General features: G+C 36.6%; 1 protein-coding gene across 1 annotated transcript in view; it reads right to left on the bottom strand.

The window, feature by feature from the left end:
• Positions 1-1,431: 1,431 nt before the first annotated feature.
• Positions 1,432-20,636, bottom strand: part of cntrob (centrobin, centrosomal BRCA2 interacting protein) — a 20,037-nt gene continuing 832 nt past the window's right edge. Inside the window, exons 2-19 of the mRNA XM_073823670.1 lie at positions 19,630-19,827; positions 19,129-19,345; positions 17,907-17,997; positions 17,629-17,701; positions 16,648-16,780; positions 15,507-15,623; positions 13,312-13,428; positions 11,790-11,888; positions 11,132-11,323; positions 10,925-11,050; positions 9,356-9,489; positions 9,022-9,147; positions 8,133-8,280; positions 7,590-7,674; positions 7,072-7,245; positions 2,428-2,789; positions 2,224-2,352; positions 1,432-1,583 (exon numbers count right to left, since the gene is read on the bottom strand). Of these exons, the coding sequence (XP_073679771.1) occupies positions 1,491-1,583; positions 2,224-2,352; positions 2,428-2,789; positions 7,072-7,245; positions 7,590-7,674; positions 8,133-8,280; positions 9,022-9,147; positions 9,356-9,489; positions 10,925-11,050; positions 11,132-11,323; positions 11,790-11,888; positions 13,312-13,428; positions 15,507-15,623; positions 16,648-16,780; positions 17,629-17,701; positions 17,907-17,997; positions 19,129-19,345; positions 19,630-19,823 (2,610 nt within the window). The 5' untranslated portion in view covers positions 19,824-19,827 and the 3' untranslated portion in view covers positions 1,432-1,490. The remainder of the gene's footprint in view (positions 1,584-2,223; positions 2,353-2,427; positions 2,790-7,071; positions 7,246-7,589; positions 7,675-8,132; positions 8,281-9,021; positions 9,148-9,355; positions 9,490-10,924; positions 11,051-11,131; positions 11,324-11,789; positions 11,889-13,311; positions 13,429-15,506; positions 15,624-16,647; positions 16,781-17,628; positions 17,702-17,906; positions 17,998-19,128; positions 19,346-19,629; positions 19,828-20,636) is intronic.

Below are 20,636 nucleotides of genomic sequence, written 5' to 3' on the forward strand. Positions count from 1 at the left end.
GATTCCTGAACCCACTTCAAAGTCCTGAAACGAATCAAATGATTCGCGAACCCACATTGAAGTCCCAAAATGAATCAAATGATTCCTGAACCCACTCCAAAGTCCTGAAACGAATCAAATGATTCGCAAACCCACACTGAAGTCCCAAAATGAATCAAATGATTCGCTAACCCACATAAAAGTCCCAAAATGAATCAAATGATTCGCTAACCCCCTATGAAGTCCCGAAATGAATCAAATGATTCACGAACCCACTCCAAAGTTCCAATCTAAATCAAATGATTCGCAATTTGAGGTCCAGAACTGAACCAAATGATTTGCGATCCGATTGGAGCGCTTCAAAACATAATTTTGCAAGTCACTGGTTTACCTGATTCAGAGTTTCGAAAACCTCTGTGCTTTTTAAAATAATTACAAATGACTTCGACATTCCAAAATCTGATCTGTTTTTTTGCTAGTGAATCGCTTAAACTGAATGATCGGACAACTGACTCACTCAATTGATTCGGTTCATCTGTTCTTCTTTTCGCGTCTTTAGCCATGTTTACGCGACACTGGCAGTACTACAACTGGCTTAGCTCACTAGAAAGGGACATTTGTCAATCCGACTTTGATGCAACATGGAACTTTTGCATTATTGACACACTATTGTTTATTATAGTTGCTTTGACACAACTTGTATTGTAAAAAGCGCTGTATAAATAATCTCGACTTGACTGGTTTTATGACATTAACTGAAATAAGTGAAAAAGTATTGTTTTTTGAATTGTAGAGTGAAAAGATATGTGCTTACTGGAAAAAAAAATTAAACGCTTATTTCATTGATACATTGTCTTTTCATAATGCAAGCAACTTTTCAAGCACCTCTTCAGGAACATTGCTATTTTTAAGGGTTTTCCAGGCCTTCCAGTCAAAAAGTCAGACTTTACGCACTGTGTATGAACCCTATTTATTCCTGTGAAGCTGCTTCAAAATAATCTGTACTATCTAAAAGCTCTATTTTAATAAACGTGACCTGACTTAAATGTATTATAATAAGTTTTAGGTTACCCTCCACTGTTTAAACAAATCCATCTGAGGAATCTTGTCTTTCTTTACAAAAAATATCATTATGAAGCTGAATCTTGTGAAAACTGTCATGAGAATAGGAAATAATTTAAAAAAAGGCCAATATGCAAAAAACAATGGCTTTTCTGTATGCAACCTCTGTATTTCATGAGGTCAATGAAGTGTTACCTGTTCAGCTGCGATCCGTCAATTGACGCAGAGGTCTCCTCTCCTGGATCAGTCACTCACAGATGAAGGACAACTGAGGAATAATGCACAGACTCACACAAGACAGTCATTCAGACTCTCAGCAGTGTCAAACTGTAGCTAAACACAAACACACACTCAAAACCTGGAAGAACAACACAGAGTCCTTTAAAATGAATGAGATTTTATTTAAAACATAATAGAGCACATAAATAAATTAGTAAAAAGAAGGCATTTCATCTCCAGACTCTCTGAGATCCTCCTCTGCGGCTCACTGATCTTCTGCTCTGGACGCCGCTTCGAGACGGAGCACGCTGAGACACACACGCCTGAAACACACCAAACACACACCTGAAACACACAGTGCCCTGAGCCAATCAGCTGAGCTCTAACCGTCATGTGACCAGTGTTCATTTTGACAGCAAATTCTGATTTAGTTTTAAATCATAGTCTTTTGACTAAAATGCCATTTAGTTTTAGTCATATTTTAGTCATCTGAATTGTTTTTAGTTTTAGTCTAGTTGTAGTCGAATAAATATCATAAGATTTTAGTCTAGTAACTCTACAGTAGATTTGTCTTTAATGGGTTTAGTTACAGTGTAATGCATTTATTAAACATTTCTCTAAAATGACCAAACTCATTATGTAGGTTTCATATTAAGGTTTTATCATGACTGCTGTGATATGCAACATGCCTTTATATTAAAATGAAATGAAACCACTTCTCATAAAGAAACAAGAACATATAGGCTAATTATGCATTCTTTATAACAACTTGTTCACCACATTCTTCATTCTTTCAAGCAGACATTTATTTGTATAAATCATTTGAGATGAATCTAGATTTTTGTCATAGTTTTTGTCTTTCAAAACGAGTTTTTGTTTCGTTATCGTCTCATTTTCGTCTGTGAAAAAATGTTGACGAAAATTATTTGTCAATGAAATGAACACGGAAGTGAAGTGAAGTACCTCTTGTTTGTCACGTTGATCTGCTTTGTGCTCCGGGTTTGATCTGGGGTCGCTCATGTGACGCTCAGTGTCATGTTTGTGCTCTCTGATTGGCTCGTCCACAGGGTCGCCAGGAGAACGCTCCAGCAGCTGATGTGACAGACAGGAAGGAGTGTGAGTGTGCAAGAGAGTGTGTGTTGAGTCACATGTGTCTGTGTGTTGTACCTTTGACACGTAATACTGCAGCTCACTCTGTCTGTCATCATTAAAAGAGGAAACTCTCATCATGCTGGGCGGAGCTTCATCTCTGATGGGCGGGACTTTCTCTGAATCACTACCGTACCACAGTCCAGAAGCCACGCCTCTGCTCACCCCACTATCTGCGCTTGAGCTGTGATTGGTCCGTGTGTCTGTGGGGGCGTGGCTGTGCTTCTGCTTCACTCTGATCTGGTTGGATTCATACTGACTGTGATTCAGATTCACAATCTGCTTCATTTGAGCTTCTCTCATCTCCTCGTTCCTCTCTTTCAACGTTTCGTTCTCTGAAAACGCAGGCCTGACCCACAATCCACTGCTGTCACTGAGTGCTGCAACACAAACACAGTGCAGAGTTGACAAGCGTGGGATATTAAATACCAAAATTAATACAAATGCCTGCAAAATTCAAGACATGGTTACAAAAAATGCCCTTTTTAAAAACATTATTTAATTATTTTAATATATTACATAATATGTCTATACATTTTATTTATAACATGTTACTTAAGTAATCGGCAGACTTGCAAATTACAATAGAAGATTACGAGATTAAAGTTGTAATATTTCAAGAATAAAGTCGAAATACTACGAGAATAAAGTTGAAATATTATGAGAATAAAGTCAAAAAATTGCGAGAATAAAATTTAAATGTTTTGAGAATAAAGTCAAAATTACAAGAATTTAAAATTTGTATATTTTGAGAGTATTTTCTAGCCTATTGCACATGCAAATGGACGTTTTTGCAATGGTGGTGGCTATAATCTCAAAATATTATTATAATAATAATATCATATTAACTTTAATTTCTACGATTTAAACTCTCGAAACATTTGGACTTTATTCTCGAAACATTACGACTTTATTCTCGAAACATTACGAGTTTATTCTCGAAACATTACGACTTTATTCTCGAAACATTACGACTTTATTCTCGAAACATTACGACTTTATTCTCGAAACATTTGGACTTTATTCTCGAAACATTTGGACTTTATTCTCGAAACATTACGACTTTATTCTCGAATCATTTGGACTTTATTCTCGAAACATTACGACTTTATTCTCGAAACATTACGAGTTTATTCTCGAAACATTACGACTTTATTCTCGAAACATTACGACTTTATTCTCGAAACATTTGGACTTTATTCTCGAAACATTTGGACTTTATTCTCGAAACATTACGACTTTATTCTCGAAACATTACGACTTTATTCTCGAAACATTACGAGTTTATTCTCGAAACATTACGACTTTATTCTCGAAACATTACGACTTTATTCTCGAAACATTTGGACTTTATTCTCGAAACATTACGACTTTATTCTCGAAACATTTGGACTTTATTCTCGAAACATTTGGACTTTATTCTCGAAACATTACGAGTTTATTCTCGAAACATTACGACTTTATTCTCGAAACATTACGACTTTATTCTCGAAACATTTGGACTTTATTCTCGAAACATTACGACTTTATTCTCGAAACATTACGACTTTATTCTCGAAACATTTGGACTTTATTCTCGAAACATTACGACTTTATTCTCGAAACATTTGGACTTTATTCTCGAAACATTTGGACTTTATTCTCGAAACATTACGACTTTATTCTCGAAACATTTGGACTTTATTCTCGAAACATTACGACTTTATTCTCGAAACATTACGACTTTATTCTCGAAACATTACGACTTTATTCTCGAAACATTTGGACTTTATTCTCGAAACATTACGACTTTATTCTCGAAACATTTGGACTTTATTCTCGAAACATTACGACTTTATTCTCGAAACATTTGGACTTTATTCTCGAAACATTACGACTTTATTCTCGAAACATTTGGACTTTATTCTCGAAACATTACGACTTTATTCTCGAAACATTACGACTTTATTCTCGAAACATTACGAGTTTATTCTCGAAACATTACGACTTTATTCTCGAAACATTACGACTTTATTCTCGAAACATTTGGACTTTATTCTCGAAACATTACGACTTTATTCTCGAAACATTTGGACTTTATTCTCGAAACATTTGGACTTTATTCTCGAAACATTACGAGTTTATTCTCGAAACATTACGACTTTATTCTCGAAACATTACGACTTTATTCTCGAAACATTTGGACTTTATTCTCGAAACATTACGACTTTATTCTCGAAACATTACGACTTTATTCTCGAAACATTTGGACTTTATTCTCGAAACATTACGACTTTATTCTCGAAACATTTGGACTTTATTCTCGAAACATTTGGACTTTATTCTCGAAACATTACGACTTTATTCTCGAAACATTTGGACTTTATTCTCGAAACATTACGACTTTATTCTCGAAACATTACGAATTTATTCTCGAAACATTACGACTTTATTCTCGAAACATTTGGACTTTATTCTCGAAACATTACGACTTTATTCTCGAAACATTTGGACTTTATTCTCGAAACATTACGAGTTTATTCTCGAAACATTACGACTTTATTCTCGAAACATTACGACTTTATTCTCGAAACATTACGACTTTATTCTCGAAACATTACGACTTTATTCTCGAAACATTTGGACTTTATTCTCGAAACATTACGAGTTTATTCTCGAAACATTTGGACTTTATTCTCGAAACATTACGACTTTATTCTCGAAACATTACGACTTTATTCTCGAAACATTACGACTTTATTCTCGAAACATTACGACTTTATTCTCGAAACATTTGGACTTTATTCTCGAAACATTACGACTTTATTCTCGAAACATTACGACTTTATTCTCGAAACATTTGGACTTTATTCTCGAAACATTACGAGTTTATTCTCGAAACATTTGGACTTTATTCTCGAAACATTACGACTTTATTCTCGAAACATTACGACTTTATTCTCGAAACATTACGACTTTATTCTCGAAACATTACGACTTTATTCTCGAAACATTACGACTTTATTCTCGAAACATTACGACTTTATTCTCGAAACATTACGACTTTATTCTCGAAACATTTGGACTTTATTCTCGAAACATTACGACTTTATTCTCGAAACATTACGACTTTATTCTCGAAACATTACGACTTTATTCTCGAAACATTTGGACTTTATTCTCGAAACATTACGACTTTATTCTCGAAACATTACGAGTTTATTCTCGAAACATTACGACTTTATTCTCGAAACATTACGACTTTATTCTCGAAACATTACGACTTTATTCTCGAAACATTACGACTTTATTCTCGAAACATTACGACTTTATTCTCGAAACATTACGACTTTATTCTCGAAACATTACGACTTTATTCTCGAAACATTACGACTTTATTCTCGAAACATTACGACTTTATTCTCGAAACATTACGACTTTATTCTCGAAACATTTGGACTTTATTCTCGAATCATTTGGACTTTATTCACGAAACATTACGACTTTATTCACGAAACATTACGACTTTATTCTCGAAACATTACGACTTTATTCTCGAATCATTTGGACTTTATTCTCGAAACATTACGACTTTATTCTCGAAACATTACGACTTTATTCTCGAAACATTACGACTTTATTCTCTAAACATTACGACTTTATTCTCGAATCATTTGGACTTTATTCACGAAACATTACGACTTTATTCACGAAACATTACGACTTTATTCTCGAAACATTACGACTTTATTCTCGAATCATTTGGACTTTATTCTCGAAACATTACGACTTTATTCTCGAAACATTACGACTTTATTCTCGAAACATTACGACTTTATTCTCGAAACATTACGACTTTATTCTCGAAACATTACGACTTTATTCTCTAAACATTACGACTTTATTCTCGAATCATTTGGACTTTATTCTCGAAACATTACGACTTTATTCTCGAAACATTACGACTTTATTCTCGAAACATTACGACTTTATTCTCGAAACATTACGACTTTATTCTCGAAACATTACGACTTTATTCTCTAAACATTACGACTTTATTCTCGAATCATTTGGACTTTATTCTCGAAACATTACGACTTTATTCTCGAAACATTACGACTTTATTCTCGAAACATTACGACTTTATTCTCGAAACATTACGACTTTATTCTCGAAACATTTCTACTTTATTCTCAAAACATTACGACTTTATTCTCGAAACATTACGACTTTATTCTCAAAACATTACGACTTTATTCTCGAAACATTACGACTTTATTCTCGAAACATTACGACTTTATTTTCGAAACATTACGACTTTATTCTCGAAACATTACGACTTTATTCTCGAAACATTACGACTTTATTCTCGAAACATTACGACTTTATTCTCGAAACATTACGACTTTATTCTCGAAACATTACGACTTTATTCTCAAAACATTTCTACTTTATTCTCGTAGTATTTTGTCTTTATTCTCATAGTATTTACACTTTATTCTCGAGTTAAGTTAATATAAAAAAAAAAAAATTATAAACTATATTTAATTGGTAACAGCACTATAGTGTCTTATTCTAACTGAATGTACTTATTAAGTGTAGGAATTTGACAAAAGATAATGCATACATTAAAAAAAAAAAAAAAAGCCCATATAAGGTAACAGTGTGCATGTGTTTGTGTACCTGTCATATCCGTGTGCTCCAGGACTGGCTCCAGTGGACAGAATGAAGTGCTACAGTTCAACAGTCCAAACTCCGAATGTGAGCTCATTTCTCTCTGTGCTCTCGACTCTCGCTCCTCTGATCTCTTCCCTCGCTCCTTCTCTCTGGACAGATGCAAAACCACAGCCTGTGGAGCTGCTGGATCAAACAGGGTCTTGTTTGTCAGGTTGCAAAAACAAACATCTAACCATTATTAGTGCCAAACACTTTCCACTAATTATATATTAATGGCTATTAAAGCATATTAGTAGTCATGGATACAGTACAAATGTTCAAAATGCACAAACTGATACACAAATATCACTCTTAATAGTCACAGTTATAATATTGTTATTTATGGCTCTAATACTAGTAATAATTAAATGAAATCATTAAATGCTGACAAGACCAATCAAGGCCACTGACAGGACAGAATGAAATAAAGCTCCAAAAACAGATTGACTGTCTACATGTGGTCATATGAGAGAGAGACTGATCACCTGACGCAGGTGTGACACTCTTGGGAGGAGAAGAGGACGGTTTGGACACTTCCCACTGAGGGACGGGTGATAAAAGACTCTCCATCTACACACACACACATCGCACATCAGTGTATTATATGCACTATAATGACTGAATAACATTTGTGACCCTGGAGCACAAAACCAGTCTTAAGTAGCACAGGTATATTTGTAGCAATAGCCAACAATACATTGTATGGGTCAAAATTGTCAAAAATCATTAGGATATTAAGATCATGTTCCATGAAGATATTTTGTAATGTTTCTACTGTAAATATATCAAAACTTATTTTTTGATTAGTAATATGCATTGCTTAGAACTTCTTTTGGACAACTTTAAAGGCGATTTTCTCAATATATATTTGTTTTTACCCTCAGATTGCAGATTTTCAAATAGTTGTATCTTGACCAAATAGCTTTCAGATGATGTATATGGCTCAATTTTAAAATTAAATTGCCCCTTATGACTGGTTTAATGATCCAGGGTCACATATGAGGATTATTATCCAATGACTGCTGTACCTGCTCCTGATTGGTCAACAGCCGCAAAGCTTCCGCCCAATGGGAGCGCATCATTCCCTGCAGGCGAGACACAAGCTCCTCTCTGTGTGTCTCCAGCTTCCTTTTAGACGCAGCCATTGAAACCAGCTCCTCCTGCATCTCTGACAGTCTACACATACACACATAAGAGATAATACACATTATCATAACAGCCGATCACACACACACGTAAGAGATAATACTGCATCGAAATGAAAATTCATGGCCAAAGCCGAACAAAATTACACACTGGGCTGAAGGCCAATTACCGAATATGGTTTTCGTGTTTTTCCCCCATGTATTTTGCTATTTTTTTTTCACCATTGCATAAATTAAATAGCCAAAATGTGCTTTTTACAGTTTTGTCTTGTTTTTTAAAAACAAATTTTTAAAATATTTACTCAACACTGAACATCTTTAACATTCTAGTAGACATTATAGACTACCAACAAACCACAATTTAACTTCAAATTAATCAGTTAGTGAAATAATATTCTTTGGCCATTTTTAAGAGCCATTTTAAGTGTTTTTAATGGACAAATAAATGCAGCCTTGCTGAACAAAGAAGAATATTATAATAAATGTATTAATAGAGCTGTTGGAATTATTTTTGTCTTACTTTTTTATTTTATTCTACAGAACAGCAGTACAATGAAAATACTAACATTTCTGTTGATTGACTGCTTGGAATGATTTTTGTGTCTTTCTCAGACAGTTTTAAATGCTTCCACACTGACCACATGTTTGATCATTAGTGCACGCCTCTGTTTGATCACATCACCTCATTGTTCGCTATCATTTATTCAGCCTTTTTGCTTATTCGGCTGAACACCTAAAGAGCTTTTTTTGCACACACACACTCAGGCCATACTTGTGTTGGTAGGTCTGTGTGAGGTGCTGCAGTTTGTCATCTTTCTCCTGTAACTGTGTTCTGAACTGATCCAGCTGAGCCGCCAGCTCTCGCTCATGCCGCGCACTCAGATCCAGCAACTGCTTCCTGCAACACACACACACACACACACACACACACACACACACACACACACACACCTATCATTAGTGTTCACACTGATCTGATGATGTTGTCTACTCCATAAGCCTCACAGAAACAGCATGCTGACTCTAGTAATAAAGCATTGTTCGGTGTGTGTGAACTGTGTACAGTAGCATGTGCTCATGATGAAGTCAGTGAAGTGTGTGTGTACCTGTGTTGTTGTCGTAGTTGTGTGTTGTGTGTGGTGTTCTCCTCCTGTATGGCTGTCAGTCTCTCATTGATCTGACGCTCCAACGACAGACGAAACTCCGCCTCCATCTGAGACTTCTGCGCCTCGAACCGCGTCTGTAACAAACACACCAGCATAAAGGCCCATTCACACCAACAACTACAGTGATAATTATAATAACTATAACCACAATAATAACTATAACACTAACTATATCAGTAACTGCAACAATAACTCTAATGGTAAATGTAACAATAACTAAAACGGTAGCTACAGCTGTAACTATATACAGCAATGATAACTATAACAGTAACTATAATGAAAACTGTAACAGTAACTAACCAAACTATAACTGCAACTACAACTATAATTTAACAGTAACAGTAACTTTAATTGTAACAGTAACTATAAATAACTGTAATGGTAACTATAATGATAACTGTAACAGTAACTATAACAAAATTATAACTGTAACTATAACTGCAACTACAACAATAACTGTAACTATACTAATAATTGTAACAGTAACCATGACAATAACTAAAGGTAACTATGACTAAAACTATAATGTTAACTAACAGCAACAGTAATTATAACAAAACTATAACTAACTAGAACAATAATTGTAACAATAACTGTAAGTGTAACTATAATTGTTACAGTAACTGTAACATTACTAACTGTAACTATAATGATAACTGTGACTATAATTGTAACAGTAACTATGATAATAACTGTAATAGTAACTATATCTACAATGATAACTGTAACAGTAACTATAACAAAATTATAACTGTAACTATAACTGCAACTATAACAATAATTGTAACAATAACTAAGTGTAACTATAATTATAACAGTAACTAAGACAACTGTAACGGTAACTATGAGTAACTATAATTATATTTGTAACAATAACTGTAATTGTAACTAATGATAAATGTAAAAATAACTGTAATTTACCTATAATTCTAACGATAACTGTAACATAACTAACTGTAACTAATGATAGCTGTAACTATAATTGTAACAGTAACAATAACTGTATTGGTAACTATAACTATAATGCTAACTGTAACACAACTATACCTAATTATAACCGCAACTCTAACAATAATTGTAACTAATGATAAATGTAAAAATAACTGTAACTTACTAAATAACAGCACTTATAATTGTAACAGTAACTGCAACTATAACGATAACTATAAAGGAAACTACAAATGTAAATATAACAATAACTGCTACTGGAACAACAACTATACCCCTAATGTAACTGAAGCTATTGTAACAATAAACGTAACAGAAACTATAATCATTATTATAAATGTAAATATACAGTAATTACGATAAATCTAACAGTAACTGTAACTATAAATATAACAGTGTGACTGTAACTATAACAACAACCATAATGGTAACTATAAGCGTAACAATAACAATAACTGTAAAAGTAACTATAACTATAAATATAACAGTACCTATAACAATCAAACTATAATGATAGCTGTGTTGGTAAGTGTAACTGTGCAGTGGTTGTGTGTGTGTGACCTGTTCCAGCGCTCGGTCGACTCTCAGCGTATCTCTCTCTCTCCTGATCTGCTCCAGCTCCTCCTGTATCTGCCGTGTCCTGCTCTCGGCCTCTTCACGCGCAGCCACTTCCTGTTTCACCTGATCCTGTAACACCAGCACACGTACGGTCAGGTGCGGGGGCTCTGAGGGTCACGTGAGCGATGATGCATGTCCCGTGGATCTCACCGTGTGTGTGTGCAGCTGCTGCGTGGCGTGTGTGAGCTGCTGCTGGAGCTCCTGTGCGTGTGTCCGTGCCTCATGTGACTCGCTCTGCAGTTTGTGCAGCTGCTCTCGGAGTCTGTCTGCGTCTCTGCGCAGCTTCTGCTCCTCCTGCTGGAGCTCCTCCATCCGCATGCGCAGCTCACGCACCTCCTGCTCCTGAACACCAACACCAGCATCATCAATAATGAACACTCTGTGTATATGTATGTGTGTGTGCGTGTGTGTGTGTGTGTGTGTGTGTGTACCTGGTATTCATCACGTTATAGGGACCAAATGTCCCCACAAGGATAGGAATACCAGTAGATTTTGACCTTGTGGGGACATTTCTCAGGTCCCCATGAGGAAACAGGCTTATAAATCATGCACAATGAGTTTTTTTGAGGAAGTAAAAGTGTGCACAATCTCCTGTGAGGGCTAGGTTTAGGTGTAGGGTAGGGTTAGGGCGATAGAAAATACGGTTTGTACAGTATTAAAACCATTACGCCTATGGAATGTCCCCATAAAACATGTAAACCCAACATGTGTGTGTGTGTGTGTGTGTGTGTGTGTGTGTGTGTGTGCGTGTGTGTGTGTGTGTGTGTGTGTGCGTGTGCGTGTGTGTGTGCGTGTGTTTGAGAGTTACCAGGTGTTTGTTGCTCTTCTGCAGCTCCTGCTTGTGTTTCTGCTCCTGGTTTAGTGTTTCTTCTACCTGAGAGAGATTCTGCTCCACACGACACAGAGCCTGAAACACAAACACATTTAACGGTTTTATCATGTGAAGACATGAAGAACCTGTTAGATGCAAAATAAACAAATACAGTGGTGTGAAAAAGTGTTAGCCTCCTTCCTGATTTTTAATTTTTTTTTGCATGTTTGTCACACTTTAATGTTTCAGATCATTAAATACATTTAAATATTAATCAAAGATAACACAAGTAAACACAACATGCAGTTTTTGAATTAAGTTTTTTTATTATGAAGGGAAAACAAAATCCAAACCCACATGGCTCTGTGTGAAAAAGTGTTTGTCCCCTAAACTTAATAACTGGTTGGGCCACCCTTAGCAGCAACAACTGCAATCAAGCGTTTGCGAAAACTTGCAATGAGTCTGTTACGGCACTGTGCAGGAATTTTGGCCACTCATCTTGTTGTAATTCAGCCACATTGGAGGGTTTTCCAGCATGAACCACCTTTTTTAAGGTCATGCCACAGCATCTCAATAGGATCAATTTGGATCATTGTCCTGCTGCAGAACCCAAGTTGGCTTCAGCTTGAGGTCACAAACAGATGGCCGGATATTGTCCTTCAGGATTTTTTGGTAGACAGCAGAATTCATGGTTCCATTGATCACAGCAAGTCTTCCAGGTCCAGAAGCAGCAAAACAGCCCCAGACCATCATCACACTACCACCACCGGATTTTACTGTTGGTATGATGTTCTTTTTATGAAATGCTGTGTTACTTTTACGCCAGATGTAATGGGACACACACCTTGCAAAAAGTTCAACTTTTGTCTCGTCAGTCCACAGAGTATTTTCCCAAAAGTCTTGGGGATCATCAAGATGTTTTCTGGCAAAACTGAGACGAGCCTTTATGTTCTTTTTGCTCAGCAGCGGTTTTCGTCTTGGAACCATGCAGGCCATTGTTTCCCAGTCTCTTTCTTATGGTGGAGTCATGAACACTGACCTTAACTGAGGCAAGAGAGGCCTGCAGTTCTTCAGATGTTGTTGTGGGGTCTTTTGTGAGCTCTCGGATGAGTCGCCGCTGCGCTCTTGGGGTAATTTTGGTCGGCCGGTCACTCCTGGGAAGGTTCACTTCTGTTCCATGTTTTGGCCATTTGTGGATAATGGCTCTCACTGTGGTTCACTGGAGTCCCAAAGCTTTAGAAATGGCTTTATTTTGTCAGGCAGGTCCTATTTAAGTGATTTCTTGATTGCGAACAGGTGTGGCAGTAATCAGGCCTGAGTGTGGCTAGAGAAACTGTGATAAACCACAGTTATGTTTTAAGGTTTAAAAACTGCGTGCTGTGTTTTCTTGTGTTATCTTTGATTAATATTTAAATTTGTTTGATGATCTGAAGCATTAAAGTGTAACAAACATGCAAAAAAAATCAAAAATCATTAAGTGGGCCAACACTTTTTCCCACCACTGTATATTCATGTGTACCTGTTTGTGTGTGTTGAGTGTTCTCTCTGCCGTCTCCTTCTCCTCCTGCTGTCGTTTCATCTCTTCGTTTCGCTCCTGATCATGTCTCTTCCAGCCCTCAACCACCTTCACCAGCGTCTGACTCACACACACAGTATTAATTCATCATGACAGTTTAGCCCTGTTGCTCTGCCTTTAAATGATTATTTTTGAGGAAAACATTCCAGGATTTCTCTCCATATAGTGGACTTCAATGGTGCTCAACAGATTGAAGGTTAAAAATACAATTTCAGTGCAGCTTAAAAGAATTCTAAACGATCCCAGCTGAGGAATAAGGGTCTTATCTAGTGAAACGATCTGTCATTTTCTTTAAAAAATTAATGTTTCTACATTTTTTAATCTCATTTTCTCCAACTTCAAAATCGTTCTCCATCACTGCAGAAGTACCGACCCAGTGTTTACAAAGTGAACGTGCAAAGAAGATCAAACACCCTTTACAAAGAAACGTAAAACAGCGATGTAGGACATATTTGAAGTTGGAAGAGAAAATGAGATGAGTTTTTGGACATACCCTAACTGTCTTGAACCAGAATACACAGAGTACACATGCGCATCACAGAGCTAGATAAGACCAGCATTTGAGGTTAAAAAGTGTATAAATTGCAATTTTTTTTAGAAAATAACCGATCATTTTGCTAGATAAGACCCTTATTCCTTGGCTGGGATCGTTTAAAGTCCATTAAAGCTGCACTGAAACTGAATTTTTTAACATGCAATCCACTGAGCACCATTGAAGTCCACTATATGGAGAAAAATCCTGCAAAAAAAAATTCTTTGTAAATTAAGAAAGAGAGACATGTATATCTTGAATGACATGGGGGTGAGTAAATTATGAGGAAATTTTTATTTTGGAAGTGGAGTAAGCCTTTAATTAATGTAGATTAACAACTGCTTTAAAAACAATTAAGTAAAAACAAGACCAGTAATAGTACTGTCCAGAGAGGATCAACTAAATGACTGAACTGAATGATAAAAAAAAAGCATAAACACACTTCAGAGTAAAGCTTGATGAGCCATGATTCACCTGTAAACATTCATACACTACTGTAAACTGTTTAATGTTTTTTAAAGAAGTCTCTTCTGCTCACCAAGCCTGCATTTATTTGATCCAAGGTACAGCAAAAACAGTACAATTTTGAAATATTTTTACTATTCAAAATACCTGTTTTCTATTTAAATATGTTTTAAATTTTAATATATTTCTGTGATTTCAAAGCTGTTTTTTCAGCATCATTACTCCAGCCTTCAGTGTCACATGATCCTTTAGAAATCATTCTAATATTCTGATTTGCTGAATATTATTATGTTGTTGAAAACAGCTGAGAAGAATCTTTTCAAGTTGGAACAGCATTTATCTGAAATAGAAGTCTTTTGTAACATTAGAAATGTCTTTAACATCACTTTTGATCAATGTAAAGCTTCCTTGCTAATTAGAAGTATTCATTTCTAGAATTTCTTTAAAAAAATCAGCTTTGATCAAAGGAATAAATTACATTTTAAAACATATTCAAATAGAATGCAGTTATTTTAAATAGTAAAAGAAAATCACAACATTACTGCTTTTATTTTGGATCAAATAAATGCAGGCTTGGTAAGCAGAAGAGACTTCTTTAAAAAACATCAAACATCTTGCTGTTCATAAACATCAACATCCGTGTTCACACCTTCATAAACCAGTTTTAATTCTGACCAGACACTAAGTGTCGCTACAGGGTCATTTTCAAACTTTGAAAACTATTTTTTAATTTTTTTAATTCAAAAATACAGTAAAACTGAAATGTGAAATTCAAATAAATGAATAAATAAAGTATTAATATTTATAATATCATGTGAATCAGTTCAAAACTGAAGAACCCATGTGTCTGTGTGGAAAGATTGATGGACTGTGTCTCTATCTACATTTACATTTAGTTATTTAGCAGAAGCTTTTATCCAGAGCGACTTACAAATGAGGACAAAATGACTTACAAATCTGTGTAATTCACAGAAACAGTTCCATATGTGTGATCTAAAACATCAACTATAATACACACGGCTGCAGATCTACTTTATTTTATTCTCAGTATTGAGTGAAAGTGTCTCCGAAATGGAATATTTTCATTCACTGTCATACACAGGTATTATTGATGTCTATTATACCGTGTGTGTGTTTGTACCTTGTCGAGTTGTTCGATCATGATGTCCTTCTTGCGATCGGCGGCCACAGCGAGCGTTAACTGCTGCTGAAACTGAAGAACTTTACTGTGGAGAGACGCCACCTGCTGCTCACACACCTCAAACACACACACATCCCTTTTAGACATTGATTTACAGTCACTTTACATTTAGAATAAATACTGTGCCTTGCAAAAGCATTTTTTTCACGTTTTGTTGCAGCCTGTTAAACTGCTTTAAATTACTTTTTTCCACATCAATCTACACTCCCTACTCCATAATGGCAAAGCACAAAACAGGTTTGTAACAACTTTGCAAATTTATTAGAAATAAAAAACTGAAAAGATCCCGTTGCATAAGTATTTCTGGGACACTGGAAATGTATCTCAGGAGCATTCATATTGCTTCTAGATGTTCCTTCACTTGGAGTGGAGTTAAACTGTGGCAAATTCATTTGAATGAGTCTGATTTAGAAAGACACACACCTCTCAGAAAAGGTCTAACAGCTGAAAATGCAGATCAGAGCAAAAACCAAGAGAACTGCCTGTAGAGCTCAGAGACAGACTTGCGTTAAGGCGATGATCTAGAGAAGAGTTCAGAAACAAATCTGCTGCATTGAAGGTTGACAGAAGCATTCTCCATAATGGAAGACGATTGGAACAACTAGGACTCTAGAAAATGTCCAAGCTGACAGAGATGGAGAGGTGAAAAGGTGAGGCAAAGAATGGCAGATAATTGCCAAATGCAGATGTGCAAAGATGCTCACATCAGACCCAAAAACACTTGAGGCTGTAAAGGTGCTTCAACTATGGACTGAGTTAAGGGGATGAATACTTATGTTTTATTTTTAATACATTTGTCAAATGTGCAAATCTGGTTTGTGCTTTGTCATTATTATGGTGTATGGAGTGTAAATTGATGTGGGGAAAAACTAATTTAAAGCAGTTTAACATAACTGTATATCACTAGCCATTTTATTTTACTGTAAAATAAAAATAGTATTTATTAATAATAATTATTTTATTTTACAGTAAAATGCCAATACTAATATTTATGGTGGTCTTAACTTCTTTGCTTTTTAATCATTAAACCGTAGAGCTTTTATTCTGGTGTTTGCTGAGGTGGGGTTTATAATGGCTGTACCTTCCTGCGCTCTCGCTCTCGGTCCAGACTGTCTCTCAACACCTGAAGCTCTGACGCAGTGCCGCTGGTGTCTGCGTGAAGACGCGAATAGCGCGGGAACAACTCCTCCACTCCGCCCACAGACAACCCCGCACTGACACACACAGACATACACTATTACTGAAAAAACTGACAGTCTGTTAGATCAAATCAACTTGACACTTGATTTGTGTATCTTGTGTAAAATACAAGATATTGCAAATAGCTGTTTTCTGATAATTTTCTAATAATTTCTGATTATTATCAATGTTGAAAACAGTTGTGCTGCACAATATTTTTGTGGAAATTGTCATACATTTGTGACCCTGGACCACAAAACCAGTCATAAGGGCCTTTATTTATTGACATTTATACATCTGAAAGCTGAATAGATAAGCTTTCCATTGATGTCTGGTTTGTTAGGATAGGACAATATTTGGCTGACATACAACTAATTGAAATTCTTGAATCTGAGGGTTCCAAAAAAATCTAAATATTGAGAAAATCACCTTTAAAGTTGTCCAAATGAAGTTCTTAGTGATGCACATTAGTAATCAAAAATTAAGTTTTAATATATTTGCAGTAGGAAATTTACAAAATATCTTCATGGAACATGATCTTAATATCCTAATGATTTTTGGCATAAAAGAAAAATCATTTTGACCCATACAATGTATTGTTGGCTATTGCTACAAATATACCTGTGCTACTCAAGGTTTTGCGCTCCAGGGTCATATTTTATTTTTCTGGATTCACAGATCAATAGAAAGTTAAGAATTAATTTGAAATAGAAACCTTGTCATCACATTATAAATGTCTTTACTGTCACTTTTCATCAATGCTTTAGCAACACCTTTTAATGTTTTAGCATCAACTGCACTTCTGTGGCACCAGTGAACTCTGAATATGAAGTGAATTGAGAGACAGCTGTGTATCGCCGCTGTAGTTGTGTGTCTGTTTCACCTGAGCAGGTGTGATGTGGCGTCGCTCTCGTTTGAATCATCCAGAAAGTGCTGCGATGCAGGGGCCAGAAACTCTACAGAGTCAAAGGTGAAAGGTCAGGTGATCTGATCAACACTAAATACAGTGAAACTGTGTGTGTGTGTGTGTGTGTGTGTGTGTGTGTGTGTGTATTTCAGTGTGTGTGTGTGTGTATGTGTGTATGTGTGTGTGTGTGTGTGTGTGTGTGTGTGTGTGTGTGTGTGTGTGTGTGTGTGTGTCTGTGTGTTTGCGTGTCTCACCGTGTCTGTCTGCAGCACTCTGTGCGTTTCTCAGTATGGACTGTAAGTGTGTCCTTACATTCTCCATTTCCTCTATGTGCTTCCTGCCACTCTACACACACGTAATATGAAAATGATTATTAAATTAGGACTGATTTAAATGAATGTCTGAAATAATGTGATGTTGATACAGTCATGACTATAGTCTGGCATTAGATGCCCACAGAAATCTGACTCGGAATGTGATCAAACTGAGATCAGAAAGGGATCGGACTGCGATCAGACTGGGATCAAACTGAGATCAGACTGGCACCACACAGGAATCAGACTGGGATCAGACTGGGATCAAACTGAGATCAGACTGAGATCAGATAGAGATCAGACTGGCACCACACAGGAATCAGACTGGGATCAGACTGGGATCAAACTGAGATCAGACTGAGATCAGATAGAGATCAGACTGGCACCACACAGGAATCAGACTGGGACCGGTCTGGGATTGAACTAAGATCAGACAGAGATCAGTCTGCAATCAGAGCGTGATCAGACTGGGATCAGACAAATCAGACTGAGATCAGACTGGGACTGAACTGGGATCGGACTGCAATCAAACTGAGATCAGACTGGCACCACACAGGGATCAGACTGGGATCGGTCTGGGATCGAACTAAGATCAAACAGAGATCAGACTGCAATCAGAGTGTGATCGGATTGGGATCAGACAGAGTACAGACTGAGATCAGACAGGCATCAGACAGAGATCTGACTCGGATTGAACTGGGATCGAACTAAGATCAGATCAGTCTGGCATCAGAGTGTGATCGGACTGAGATCAGACTGTAATTAGACAGATTAGACTGAGATCAGACAGAGAACAGACAGATATCAGAAGGGGACCAGACTGGGTCTGGGATTGAACTGAGACCAGAGAGAGATGCATGATCAGTTCGATTAAGATGAGATCAGACTGGGATCGGACTGGGACCAAACTAAGATCAGACTGCAATCAGAGTGTGATCGGAATGGGATCAGACCGAGATCAAGCAGAGAAAAGACTGAGATCAGATGGGCATCGGACAGGGATTAGACTGGTATGAGTGACTGGGATTGGACTGCGATCAAACTGAGATCAGACTGGCATCGGTCTGGGATTAAACTAAAACTGGGTTTGGACTGAGATTGGACTGCCGTCGTACTAAGATCAGACTGAGATCAAACAGAGATCAGACTGCGATCAGCTCACCGTCAGCTGTGCCGATCTGCTCAGGTTGTTTTGCAGATGAAGGTCCATCTCTCCATCCGCATCTGACTCCACCCCCTCCACTCCTGAACCAACCGCATCACGTGAGGAGGCGGAGTCTAGGCTGAGGTCCTCCAGCCTATGAGAGAGGAGAGGGGGCGTGGCTGCAGTCATTCTGACAGCAGTGAGATCAGGAGAGGACAGGGCGAACGACACCTGCCTGAAAGGGACAGAGAGAGACAGACAGAAAATAAGTGAAGAAACTCAAGTCCAGACGTTACAGTAATTTTACCGCCTTAACCACGGTAAAACACACTGCAGGGCATTTACAGTCACCAAAGGATGTAGAAATATTACATCACAGTGATGAGTTGATGAATATACGACGAATGCAGCAGGATTCACTGAAAACTGTTTTTGTTTTAAAAGTTGAATAAATGCATGCTACAGTCAGTGAGTATCACTGTATTAAAGGTGATTATGTTCATAACGAATCAGGCATACCTGGCTGCGTGACCTTTGACCTCCTGCTCTCGACTGTGCTGTAATGAGCTGTAGAGACGTGCGGTGACCTGACGAGACGACGATAGCGCTGAGAGAGGAGACGGCGGCCAGGAACGAGTCAAAGCGGGAACACACGACTGATGAAGACGAGACTCATCATCATCATCATCATCAGCTCGGCCCATTGACATCATCTCACTGCACACACACACACACACACACACACACACACACAAGTTCATAGATTTTGTCAAGAGAAGTGAGGTAAATTTCATGAATTATTCAACATTTCATTATGACATTATGACAATAGCAAGACGAATGTTTCACTTCATAAAGTTCTATTTATTTGATCAAAAATATAGAAAACAGTAATATTATGAAATATGTATTGTTATCAAAATAACAATTTTTTATTTTCATACACTTTAAAATATAATTTATTTCTGTGATGCAAAGCTGCATTTTCATCAGTCATTACTCCAGTCTTCAGTGTCACATGATCCTTCAGAAATCATTCTAATATACTGATTTATTGCTTTATTATCAATGTTGGAAACTGTTGTGCTGCTTAACATTTTTGGAACCTGTGATACTTTTTTTTTTTCATTTTTCTTTGAGGAATCAAAAGTAAAAAAGAACAGCATTTATTCAAAATAGAAGTCTTTCCTATCACTTTTTGTCAATTTAACACATCCTTGTTAAATAAAAGTATTAATTTCTTTCAAAGAGAGAGAAAGAAAGAATATACTGACCCCAAACTTTGAACGAGGTGTTTATTGTTACAAAATAAAAAATCTATTTTAATTAAAAGCTGTTCTTTTTAACATTTATTGATCAAAGAATGCAGAAAAAAGTATCACAGGTTCCAAAAAAATATTAAGCAGCACAACTGTTTCCAACATTGATAATAATTAATAATAAAATCAGCATATTAGAATGATTTCTGAAGGATCATGTGACACTGAAGACTCAAAGAAAACTCTGAAGAAAATTCAGCTTTGCAT

Source organism: Garra rufa, chromosome 18, assembly GCF_049309525.1.
Source record: "Garra rufa chromosome 18, GarRuf1.0, whole genome shotgun sequence".
NCBI classification, from domain to species: domain Eukaryota; kingdom Metazoa; phylum Chordata; class Actinopteri; order Cypriniformes; family Cyprinidae; genus Garra; species Garra rufa.